The sequence below is a fragment of the Mobula hypostoma genome, chromosome 1 (genome assembly GCF_963921235.1).
Source record: "Mobula hypostoma chromosome 1, sMobHyp1.1, whole genome shotgun sequence".
NCBI classification, from domain to species: Eukaryota; Metazoa; Chordata; class Chondrichthyes; order Myliobatiformes; family Myliobatidae; genus Mobula; species Mobula hypostoma.
Window position 1 is genome coordinate 216,672,377 of NC_086097.1, and position 13,465 is coordinate 216,685,841.

General features: G+C 38.6%; 1 protein-coding gene across 2 annotated transcripts in view; it reads right to left on the reverse strand.

Moving 5' to 3' along the window:
* The window catches only part of pde7a (phosphodiesterase 7A), a 180,766-nt gene that overhangs the window by 95,119 nt on the left and 72,182 nt on the right, over nucleotides 1–13,465 (reverse strand). For both annotated transcript variants that reach the window (XM_063064360.1, XM_063064369.1), the window contains 2 exons: nucleotides 4,095–4,155; nucleotides 2,566–2,649 (listed from right to left, as the gene is read on the reverse strand). In XM_063064360.1, coding sequence (XP_062920430.1) covers nucleotides 2,566–2,649; nucleotides 4,095–4,155 — 145 coding nt within the window. The remainder of the gene's footprint in view (nucleotides 1–2,565; nucleotides 2,650–4,094; nucleotides 4,156–13,465) is intronic.

Consider the following 13,465-nt stretch of genomic DNA (forward strand, 5'->3'; position numbering starts at 1 on the left):
GGCATATGGTGTATTGGCCTTCTTCAACTGTGGGATTGAGTTCAAGAGCCATAAGGTAATGTTACAGCTATACAAGACCTTAGTTAGACCCCACTTGGAGTACTTGTGTTCAGTTCTGGTCACTTCACTGCAAGTATGTTGCCTGGATTGGAGAGCATTCCTTATGAGAATAGGTGAGTGAATTCGGTCTTTTCTCCTTGGGAGCGACAGAGGATGAGAGGTGACCTGATAGAGGTATACATGATGATGAGGGGCATTGATCTTGTGGATAGCGAGAGGCTTTTTCCCATGGTTGAAATAGCTAACATGAGGGGCATAGTTTTTAGGTGATCGGAAGTAGGTACATGTGGATGTTAAAGGTAAATTTTCCCACACAGGGAGTAGTGAGTGCGTGGAATGCACTGCCAACAATGGTGATAGAGGCAGATACAATAGGGTATTTTAATAGACTGTTAAATAGTTACATGGTACTTAGAGAAATAGAGGGCTACATGGTAGGGAAATTCCAGCCAGTTTCTAGAGTAGGTTACATAGCCAGCACAACCATTGCAGGCCAAAGAGCCTGTAATGTGCTGTAGATTTCTATGTTCTAACTGTGGCTTCCTTGGCTTGATGCCATTAGACTTCATGAGTCTGAAGTAAATAGAACAAACTCACAAGCATTCCCTCTTCATGGTATAGCACTATGGCACCATTGCTAGGTAACTCTTGGTGGCTTGCCCCAGAACAAGACACCTAGCTATGAAGTAGTAGTCTGGGGCATTAGCTTAAAAGTGTGATTGGACAAGAGTTGTTTTATCAGGGTGTTTCCTACTTAGGTACAATTCCCAATAGAGGCATATTTCTCAACTCTAACAAGTGAGACTCTAATCTACAGGATCAATGGGTTTGGCTGGACCCAAAATCTATCCCGATCCAGTGCCAGGAAAGGCTGTATGATCAGTCTAAAATAATTTTTGCTGTACATACTTAGCACAGCTGAGTGTTTTGCTAGATCTTTTAGAGGTCTGAATCAATCAAATTTCATGGCACTGGAGTTGCATTTGAATGAGATGGTCTGAGATAAGAATAAAATTTCCACTCCTGAATAACAGTGACCAGATAGGTCCGTAAGGATAGACGCAGATTCCAGATAACTGAAATATACAGTAGCCGGCTTCTCTGGTGAGATTTAAACTCACTGGCTGAATTTTAACCTGGATTCTGCAGGATGCAGCTCTGCTAGGAAGACCAGATTATATTGACAGTAAGTCTGCTAAACTCAGCCCCTCCATTAACATACTAGTGCCAACTTCCCCTAAAAATGTCCATTCTAATCAATATACAAGCATCAGGACTTCATCGATACACCAAGGCAGGATATAAATAGGACTTGACCCTTGATGGAATCATTCAATAATAAAACAACTAAACGCAGTGAGAGCCCCTGATACATCAAGTAGATCTCAAGTGGAGAAGGTAAGCACTAAGATTTGACTTGAGTATAAAAAGTTTCTGACAAGCAGGCTGGGGGAAGGTAGAAGAGAAACACAAGTTATTAGCAATTAACAAACTTTCCATGGGACTTCAAAACAGAAACACTACATTGGTAAAGAGGAACATAGCTTTTGGGACTTTTGTGGATTGCCAATCTGGCCCACTCCCCAAAAAATTGTGTGCCCTTCTATGTGCATTATATTTGACAGTCATTGGTGTTACCTGTAATACAATACAAATAAAGGAGATTGGACAGCAGATTCACTGATGCCCACTGGACATTGGGCTGAGGGTTGTAAAGAAAACTTGGTCAAATTCCCAAACAATGGAAGGAGCCGCAAATAATGAGAACAAGACTGGAGGAAGTTTAATTCTTCACTCCTGGATTCAATGATTCAAAAACTTAACGGGCTCTTAATTCTAGAAAATACAATCATACAATCATCCAGATCTCTGTGCAAATGTGTAAATGAATCCAAACCTCTCATGCTACCTTTTTTACTCTTGCTCACTTTTCAAGCACTGTCATCCTTTTTTCTCTACACAATTTTGCATATACCTTGTAACCATCAGCAATGTTGAACCTTTTAAGGGAATCTAACTTTGCCATAGCTACGTAGCTAAAGACAGAAGAAAAAGTAGAGAAATCGTAGGTAAGTTCTGATTTGCTGAGTAAGTGGGTAATGCAATAGTTCAACAGATCGCGATCGCGTTCTTCAGTACTATTCCTTGTCATAATGAGCTTCTCACAATGGTCGTTGATAACAACAGAGAATGAGGTTGAAAGTAATAATGAAAACGATAGTTGGGAACAAAGAAAATAACTGATATTTTCGCATTAACGTAACCTGAAGAATACAAATACTTTGGCTCTGAGTGCTGCTACCTAATTGATACCTTCATTGAACTAAGAAAAACCTTAACACAGCAAAATGCAACTCTGCACCAATTTTCTAACACACTTCTTGTATTTCAGCATTTCAAGCTTTCTTTTAATTACAAATAGAAGTACAATGTTATTCAAGTTCTTGCAATTAAGTCAGATTATTCATAAATAAATCTTAACAAAAGCTCAAATAACATTCTTACAGTGCAAAAGGCGAAAATCAATGTAAGGATGTGAGTCTCTTCTTTCAGGTTGAAACCCTGCCCGGCTTCTCACCCTTACATCCCCTGCAAAAAAAAAGAGAAATATTTTGTATGATTTAAGCACTTTCATGAATTAATTGTGATGCAGATGGAATCATACCTAGCATGAGGCATAACTATTTGAAGAGCAGAAAGCAAGAAAAGACAACTAAGCAAAGGACTACAAGTGTTTAAAAATAAATAAGAACAGATTAAATGCAACTTATTAGAAGAATATGCCATGAATGCTTCTTTTAATGGATAATTCAGGCTGTTTGTTTTGTCATACTATGTTGATGTGTTTTCTATTGTAGAAGGAATTCCAATATCCTTTCCAGTAGCTAATTCTCTTCATTAATGTCTTTGCATCCTCAAGGAATAATGCCCAAGAAATTATGTGGAACTTTAATTATTACTAACTGGCTCCTCCTGAATCCTAACTCTCACTTTGGAAACAATTACTTTGCAGCACAGGTCCACCCACTATCTTAACTATATTACCATTATGCTGATTATCTTTTCTTGATGCTTTTCTTGGCACACTAATATAATTTTTCTACTATTAGTCACCCGCTCTCCTTTCACACTGTGGACACTGGATCACGCAAATGTACATTCTGCCACTCTGTTGTTAACCCTTGCTCTGTACTCATAAGACTTTAAAGATATTAAGAACATGATGTTTTCCCACAGGGATCCTTGTGAGTATGGCTAGTTCAATGTGACTTCTATGCAAGAGGTGCAAAAATCCTGAAAAGCATTAAAAATGCCATCTCCGCTTATTCCATGATTCTTCCATCAAATTTATTACAGATGACTGGGTGACAATTAATCTCAAAGTTAACACTGGATTTTAGTACTTTTTGAAGTTTTAAGGAAGTGGGGAGGATATCGTTAGAAACAGTAAGAGGGTACTAGATTTGCTAAAACGGTGCTACAGAAATTTATGTGGAAAGCAGCATTAGTGGTTAAGAATAAGAATAAAGAACATAAAGTTAGATGATTGTAGTGGAGGGCAGTCAACATTTGCAAAGCCCATGAAGAGAATCTTGCAAACGTAAACTGAAGTCGTTAGGAAAAAGGGATGCAAGTCAAGGAAGTAGTGGGCAGGGAGGGTTTGTTGAAGTAATGGAGCAACAGCCTGGCAGCAATCATTAATTCAGAAAATGTGATCTTGTGCAAAGGAGCAAATTAGCCAAATCTAATTGAATTGTAACCACTTAAAGGATGTTACCTCACCACATAAATTACCTGTCACCTCCTGCCTGAAATAAGAAGAGACAGACAAAATTAGAAGATGCCACAGGAAGAAAACTAATTGAGGTAAAGGAGGAAGAAATAATACTAACATCAACAGATAATAGAAACAAACCAGATTCAGAGTGAGCGCTATGGAAATTCCAGAGCAAGACGGGGAATGACAGCAAGCGAGAGATAACCATAAACTTTCTGATCATTTATATTACAAATATAATAGTTTTTTTACTCACCTAACATACGAATATACAGAGCAGTCTGGTCTGAGCTTTCATACGATATTGCCCCTCGCCTCTGGAAAAATATGAAACCAACATAGAAGTTGTCGCTTTTCAAAATAGAGTTCAACTCCAAGCTTCCCAACAGAAGAAAAAGAGCATATTTGTATTGCACTATGAATTTTTTTATATATTGGTGATCAATCAAGGGAATGAATGACATTTCTATAGGTCATAAATCTGTTTTTGAGGGGCAACGTTCTACATTTCCATGAGCTTCAATTCCTTCCTTAGCTTTGATTTCCAGAATTATTCCTGATGGTATCTGATTAAGGCTCTTCAACAAAGAATGATAATCTTCTTCCCTTTGCAATCCACGTCCAGGTTTAAAAAACAGGTTTTACTGATGCATCTCCTCGGAGCGACAGAGGATGAGACATGACCTGATAGAAGTGTATAAGATGATGAGAGACATTGATTGTGCGGATAATCTGAGGCTTTTTCCCCAGGGCTGAAATGGCTAGCACAAGAGCGCACAGTTTTAAGTTGCTTGGAAGTAGGTACAGAGGAGATGTCAGGGGTACGTTTTTTTTTAATGCAGAGAGTGGTGAGTGCGTGGAATGGGCTGCCGGCAATGGTGGTGGAGGCGGATATGACAGGGTCTTTTAAGAGACTCCTGGATAGGTACATGGAGCTTAGAAAAATAGAGGTAACCCTAGGTAATTTCTAAGGTAAGGACATGTTCCACACAACTTTGTGGGCCGAAGGGCCTGTATTGTGCTGTGGGTTTTCAATGTTTCTATGTTTCCTCCAGCTCACTATTCAGGTTCTGCTCCTCATGGACGATAGTTCCATTTGTCTCTAATGCACCCGACAAATTGCAGACAAGGGCGAATAAGATGCATGCACCAAAATGGGCACAGTATTTTGTATCAATATCAAGAGATGTGTCATGGGCATCAACATTCCAATCAGAGCTATAGAGGCAAGGCACCTTTACAAGTTTTATCAATGTTTTAGCTTGATAGATTGATGCAAAAATCTATGAAATCTCTGACTCATTTGAAACAAGCTAGTAACTTAATACAAACACGAGGAATACTACAGATGCTGGAAATTCAAGCAACACACATCAAAGTTGCTGGTGAACGCAGCAGGCCAGGCAGCATCTATAGGAAGAGGTACAGTCGACGTTTCGGGCCGAGACCCGAAACGTACTGTACCTCTTCCTATAGTTGCTGCCTGGCCTGCTGTGTTCACCAGCAACTTTGATGTGTGTAACTCTTAATACAAAGTAATTTCTCTAATAAGTACATTTCCTCGCTAGGTAATCAGCAGCTTCTAGTTTAGCTGCCTCAGGAACTCCCTTAAATCACTGGAATCAAGGGGGAATGCAGCAGAGGCAATGGTATAAATGAAAAATACACTGTTCAGATTGCAACAAGGAAAAACAGATATACTCCAGAAAGGAAGCTAGTCAGATAAATGTCAAAGGAAAGTAACTGAAATCAATGCACAAGCTAATAGGGAATCTACAAAAACACTTACAATTTAAAAAAAAATTGGTCCCAAAAGGTCAAAATTTGGTAGAATTTAGAGAAATTTAGAGAAAGATACTCTAGTCTTCAAAAGGCCTTCAATAAGTTCAAAGGAAAGGTTAGTGTATGTGGAGACATTGATCAAGAAATTGGACAGAAAAAAGAATTAGTTAAATAAGAGAAAGCAGAGTGTAAGATGAAGGTACGGTGCTTTGTATAGAACAGAGGAGAGATGGAGGCTAATTGTTTACATTAACACTTTGAATTTGGGAAGACAACTCATTTATTAAAATATATATACTCAGTAGCCAGTTTAATTGGCACACCTGTTCTTAATTGCAAACATCTAATCAGTCAGTCATGTGGCAGCAGCTTAATGCATAAAAACACGCAGACATGGTCAATACAATCAGTTCTTGTTCAGACCAAACATCAGAAGAGGGCGGAGCTTATTGATGATGGCGCTAAAGCGACTCCTTTGCTTCGGAAACAGCTTTATTTCTATCTTTTTCCCCCTTTCAAGATACTTTTGAAGACCCTGACCTGGAGCTCTGACTTCAGTTCTTTGTGGGAATGGGAGAGGCACAGAGCTCTGAAAAAACAACGCAACAGATTTTTAACACCATAAAATCAGCAAGTTGTTTTGTTATGTCTCCCCTCTCACTGTTAAACAGGGACACCTCTTTTTCCCCTTATTATGGTGAGAGAGCGCCTGTGGTATGTCGAACATTGGGTAAATGAGTAGTCTTTGGGGTACTGCAAGTCTGTGTCTTTATCGATGCTTTGTTGCACGCTTGAATGCTTGGTGGGGAGCATAGTTCCCTCTAAGTTGTGCACGTGTGTGCGCGCACACACACATTTTTCAACCAGTGCACAAAGGAAATTAATGTGCGCACAAAAGGTTAGTTACCTAAAATAATGCAGTAGTCAATAATTATACTTATTGAAAATAATCTTTTAGCTAACTGTTTCTGTTAACTAGTTAGTCGGTTTTTCACATACCACAATGCACGTCACTAATCTACCTCACCTCACCTATCCTGTTCCGGTTTATACAGCTGCCTCACGGCGGCAGCCATGTTTGGCGGACAGTGTTCATATCGTAATGTTTACAAAGATGTATTTCAAATCCTGTAGATAGCTAAGTTTTTATTGGAAAAAAATATTGATTCACTATGTCAAATTCAAAAGAAGCAAAGGGCGTGAAGCCCAAAAGAACTACAAATTTGTTTGAAGTTGAATGGCTTAACAAAATAGTAGAAACTGTTACACCAAAAGCTCATGAGGTCATGAACATTCAGCTAAGATAAATATTTATGTATGATTCGGATACTGGAGTTATCTGTTTGTATCGTCGTGATGCGAAAGTTGCTGGAGAATTTGCTAGTGGAAAGAAGTGGGATGATATTTGGAAACTTGACTTTTTGAAGCGTCATTTGGCAAGTAAATCACATTTGGACGATATACAAAAGCTCAGGCAATAGAACCCGTCATTACCCATTACAGGAGTGCTACGCATGTTACGGTTGAGTGCAGATGAGCAAGAGCAAAAACGATCAAGCCCAGAGGAGATCAAAGTTGAGGTACAAGAATGGTCAGCTTTTGGTTTCTCTACAATTGCAGATTGTGACTTCACATTTGGCGATGAACAAGTTAATGCCTTGTGTCTAAAATATTATGATTTTCTAGCTGAAAATATTCTAATAGTTAGACATTTTGATGATTTCAAATTTTCCGTGTAAGAAAAAATTAAATCCAAACTGATTTCAAACTTTGCTCAAATGGTGGCATTTGTACTTCAAGATGAACAGTTTTGCGACCTTGCACTGTTGATGGACATTGGGGGAACCTTTCTTGCGTCTAGTGCGGACTGTGAATGAGGTTTTAGCCTAATGAATCAACTCAAAAACAAGCTGAGAAACCGTTTAGGTGAATGTCATTTGGATATGTTAATAAGAATCAAAAACTATCAATGGGATGGAAGTTCTATTAGTCGAGATAGGGTTTACAAAGAATGGGTAAATGCCAAAGACAGGAGAGAGAAAAAATAACTGAGTGACTTAAATATGAAAAAAATTAAATATCTCCAACCTGATGGCATAAACATTGACTTCTCTAACTTCCGTTAATGCCCCTCCTCCCCTTTGTACCCCATCCCTTATTTATTTATTCATTATTATTATTATTGATTTTTTTCTATCCCCCTTTTTTTCTCTTCTTTTCTTCCTCTGTCCCTCTCACTATAACTCCTTGCCCATCCTCTAGGCTTCCCCCCTCCCCTTTTTTCTCCTTAGGCCTCCTGTCCCATGATTCTCTCCCTTCTCCAGCCTCGTATCCCTTTTGCGAATCAACTGTTCAGCTCTTAGCTCCATCCCACCCCCTCCTGTCTTCTCCTATCATTTCGGTTCTCCCCTCCCCCTCCCACTTTCAAATCTCTTACTAGCTCTTCTTTCAGTTAGTCCTGACGAAGGGTCTCAGCCCAAAACATCGACTGTACCTCTTCCTATAGATGCTGCCTGGCCTGCTGTGTTCACCGGCATTTTTTGTGTGTGTGACTTAAATATGTATGTTATATTGTTGTTCTGTGCAGTTTTATGTTAAATATTTTGTAAACCTACAGAAACTACACCATGTGTGCACATACTTTTGTCACAGGAAAAAAATTTGCACAACATAAGATTTTTGTGCACACTGACTACTAAAAATTAGAGGGAACATTGGTGGGGAGCACCAATGCTTTTTTGCTGGTGTGGGGGGTTCATTGCCTTGCTGCTGCTTGTGCATGGGAGGAGGGAGCTGGGGGGGGGCTTTGGGGTTCTAACATTTAACTGTCATTTATTCTTTGGGCCACTCCTCTGTTTTTGTGGATATTTGCAAAGAAAAAGAATTTCAGAATGCATATTGTATACATTTCTCTGACATTAAATGTACCTCTTGAAACCTATTGAATGGTGAGGAAATGTGATCCAAGTGACTCTGACTATAGAATGACTGTTGACGTCAACGAGGTAGTTTGGGTATCTCAAACTGCAGACTTCAGATTTTCATGCACAGTCTCTGGAAGAGAGGTTCCCAACCTGGAGTCCACGACCCCTTGCTTAATGGTATTGGTCTATGGCATCAAAAGGTTATGATCTCCTGCTCCAGAATTTACAGAGAATGACAAAAATAACAAAAAAAAAATTCAGTGAGCAGGAGTTCTGTGGGTGAAAACATTTTGTAAATATGGTCAGAGGAAAATGGCCAGACTGGTTCAAGCTGACAGGAAAGCAACACAACTCAAATAACCACATGTTACAACAATGGTATGCAGAAGAGTATCTCCGCATGCACTACACATCAAACCTTGAAATGGATGGGCTACAGCACCAGCAAACCACACCATGTTCCAATCCTGTACCTAATAAAGTGACCTGATGATGCCGAAGCAACAGGTGATTGTTTGCATACATTAATATATTAATACAATATGAAAGAGAGGAAATCTGCACAGTTAAGAGACATAAAACTTTAATGTATGCTTGAGATTATGAGCTTGAATAATAATTAAAAACAAAATTGTCAACCTTGTAGAATAAAAATAGAATGCGGTAAAAGAGCTGAAGATCAAGGCATTGAGTATTACTACTTAGCAAATCACTTAAAATTATTAATAATACTAAATTTTCTTTTATTTATTTAGAGATAGTGTGGAATAGGCCCTTCCAGTGCTTTGAGCCATGACACTGCCAGCAGCCCCCAATTTAACCCTAGCCTGATCACAGGACAATTTACAATGACCAATTAACCTACTAACCGGTACACCTTTGGACTGTAGGAGGAAATCCACATGGAGGACGTACAAACTTCTTACAAAGGACATCATTTTGAACTCTGAACTCCAATGTCCTGAACTGTAATAGCTTTGCACTAACCGCTATGCTACCGTATTTCTGTCTATATAGCTATCTATAGATATACACATACACACAAAGTCAAAAGAGAACTAAAGGAGATGTGATAAAAACAATAACAGAATATTTTAAGATCGAGGATGGAGGAAATTCAAGTACCGTATGTCACAGAATTCAGAATTCCACTGTATGCAAACAGGTCAAAAAGCTAAGTCAGCTGAAGAGTTCAGATGTCTTAATTTTACTCAGAAGGCAGCCATCAACAACTTGTAAGAATTCTCTTTCTTAGAAATGTACACTTATGTGAAGATAGAAAAGGGAAGCTAGAGAACGTGCTTAACATTCAAAAGCAGGAATAAACATTCAAAAGCAGGAATACATTTTTGTTTCATATTCTCTTACTTTAAAAATCTGGTACTACCAGAAAATAAATGCCTAGCCTGCCTTTGAGATTAATTCCTCACCTGAAAATTACACATGATGGCTATTTAGCAGTATTTCTTTTACTTCGGTACATCAGATCATAAAGCATCTTATAGAAAACAATATCCTTTATCACACTCTTTCACAAGCATCAGCTCAGAAGAATGAAGAGAACAAGTTAGTAGGAAGTGCACAGGATGAGGTACAGAAAAGTACTCCAGGACAACAGAAGCAGACGCGGAATAGACTGATTGAATAAACTTTTATCCAGGAGGTGCATTCAAATCCTGGTACTGACTGCATTCAGACCTGCCCTAAATTTTAAAAAAAGTTTGTTTGTGAACATCTAACACTAAAGAATCCCCACTACTTACAGTGCCAATAAAATTATTCACCATCCCCCACCCCCGCCAGAAGTTTCCATGTTTTATTGTTTTACAACATTGAATCACAGTGGATTTAATTTGGTTTAAGTGAAAACAGATCTCTACAAAGTGATCTAAATTAATTACAAACATAAAACACAATATAATTGATTGCATAAGTATTGACCCCCTTTAATATGGCACACTAAACCATCACTGGTGCAGCCAATTTGTTTTAAAAGTCTCATATTTAGTTAAATGGAGATCACCTGTGTGCAGTCAAGGTGTTTCAATTGATTGTAGTAAATATACTTGTTACTGGAAGCTTAAGCTGCTGGTGAGTCAGTATCCTGGCAAAAACTACAAATGTACATCATGAAGACAAAAGAATACTCCAAGCAACTCCATGAAACAGTTACTGTATTGAAAACCACAAGTCAGGAATTGATACAAGAAAATTTCCGAGTCACTGAATATCCCTTGGAGTACAGTTAAGTCAAGAAATAGAAAGAATATGGCACAGTTGTAAATATGTCTAGAGCAGGCGGTCCTCAAAATCTGAATGACCATGCATGGGGACTAGTAAGGGAGGCCATCAAGAGACCTATGTCAGCTCTGGAGGAGGTACAAGCTTCAGTGGCTGAGATGGGAAGAGACTGCACATACAACTGTTGCCTGGGTACTTCACCAGTCACAGCTTTACGGGAGAGTGACAAACAGAAAGCCACTGTTAAAAATAAAATTCACATGAAATCTCACCTAGAGTTTGCCAGAAAACATATGGGAGACTCTGAAGTCATCTGGAAGAAAGTTCTAAGGTCTGGTGAAACCAAAATTGAGCGTTTTGGCCATCAGACTAAATGGTATGTTTGGCTTAAGCCAGACACCACACATCATCAAAAACACACCATCCCTATCACGAAGCATGGTGGTGACTGCATCGTGCTATGGGGATGCTTCACTGCTGCAGGACATAGAAGGCTTGTGAAGGTAGAGGGCAAAATGAATGCAGCCAAATACATGGAAATCCTGGAGGAAAACCTGATTCAGTCTGCAACCTGGGAGAAGATCTGTTCTCCAGCAAGACTATGACCCCCAAGCACAAAGCCAAAGCTATACAGGAATGGCTTAAGAACAAAGTTAATGTCCTTGAGTGGCCAAGTCACAGACCAGACCTCAATCCAATTGAGAATTTGTGGCTGGATTTAAAAAGGGCAAAGGGCTGTTTACTCATTATCCCCATGTAATCTGACAGAGCCTGAGTACTTTTATAACGAAGAATGGGGAAAAATTGCAGTGTTCTGATGTAAAAAGCTAATAGAGACCTATCCACACAGACTCAAGGCTGTAAGTGCTGCCACATACTGACTAGAAGGGGTTGAGTAATAATGCAATCAATTATTTTGTGTTCAATAATTGCAATAGATTTAGACCATTTTATAGAAATTTGTTTTCACTTTGACACACAAGTCTGTTGATCAGTGTCAAAAAAGCCAAATCAAATCCAGTGTGATTCAATATTGTAAAGCAATAAAACAAAAACTTTGTTGGGGGGGGGGAGGAGGCTGAATCCTTTTTATAGGCACTGTATGCACTGGAAATGGTGGATTAAATTGAGATGCCCATCAGAAGCATGAGAATGTAGGACAGTTTTACGATTCACAGTAGAATTTCTAACAGATAATCTGCATTGCATCAACACCTTGGCAGTCAGGGAAAGAACCTCAAACAAATACAGGTGGCTTCTCTAGAAATTTGTGCAACAATGAGAAATAGATATTCTGGTAAAGTACTTGTAATTGAAAACACAACATCTATGCTGTTAAGTTATGAAGAGGCAAACAGAAAAATATAGAAAGCAATGATTGTTGTCATTTCTAAAGTAAATCAAGTACTAACATGTGAAATTTAAAACGGGCATAATCTAGCTATAAACAAAGCATAGGGGCTCATCTAACCAAGGCAATATAACATACTTTCACCAAAACTGAGAATTATCTGAGACAAACATATCTACCACTACATCACAACTGTAGAGTAAGCAGTCTCCTTGCAGAGAGGTTTGCTCATTCATTATGGTTTAAACTAATTTGGTAGGGATGGTTTCATAGTAGCAATGCAGTAGGTAGAGAAAAAAAATGTAGACAAGTGAGTAGGGCAAACAACAGGAGCAAGGGGTGGCTGAAAGATTCAAGTCATTTGAATCAGATGACCTTAAAGCATGTATCAGCACATGGAATCACGATGTTACTACAATCAAGCAAATATGGGGAAGGGAAGGGCATAACTAACAGCTTAATATTCTGCTATACAATAGTTTCAGAAGGGAATGCAAAAAAAAGAGGGGTAGTTGCACGACTGATTAATGAGAACATACAGCACTACTTGGAGGATATCCAGGAGGGATTGCCTGATGATTCAGAATCAACTTTATTATCACTGCCATATGTTGTAAATTTTGTTGTTTTGCAGCAGCAGTACAGTGCAAAACATTAAAAATTACCATAAATTACAATAGGATATATTAAGATAATAAATATAATGCAAAGAGGAAAATAGTGAGGTGGACCATTCAAAAGCTCTGATGGCAGAGAAAAGAAGCTGTTCCTAAAACACTGAGTGTGCGTCTTCAGGCTCCTGTACCACTATTTCATGATGATAATGAGAACTGGGCACATCCTGGATGGGGAGGGTCCTTAATGATGGATGCTACCTTCTTGAGGCACCATCCTTTGAAGATGACCTCAATGGAGTGGAGGCCAGTGCCTCCATTATCAAGCTTTGATGCAACCAGTCACAATGCTCTCCACAGTATATCTGTAGAAATTTGCAAGAGTTTTTGATACAGTGGCATGCAAAAGTTTGGGTATCCCTGGTCAAAATTTCTGTCACTGTGAATAGTTAAGTGAGTAGAAGATGAACTGATCTCCAAAAGTCATAAAGCTAAAGATGAAACATTCTTTTCAACATTTTAAGCAAGATTAGTGTATTATTTTACTTCACTTTATTGTCACCAAACAATTGATACTAGAACGTACAATCATCACAGTGATATTGGATTCTGCGCTTCCCACTCCCTGGATTACAAATATTAAACATTAAAAATAGTAAAAATTAGTAAATATTAAAAATTTAAATTATAAATGATAAATAGAAAATAGAAAAAT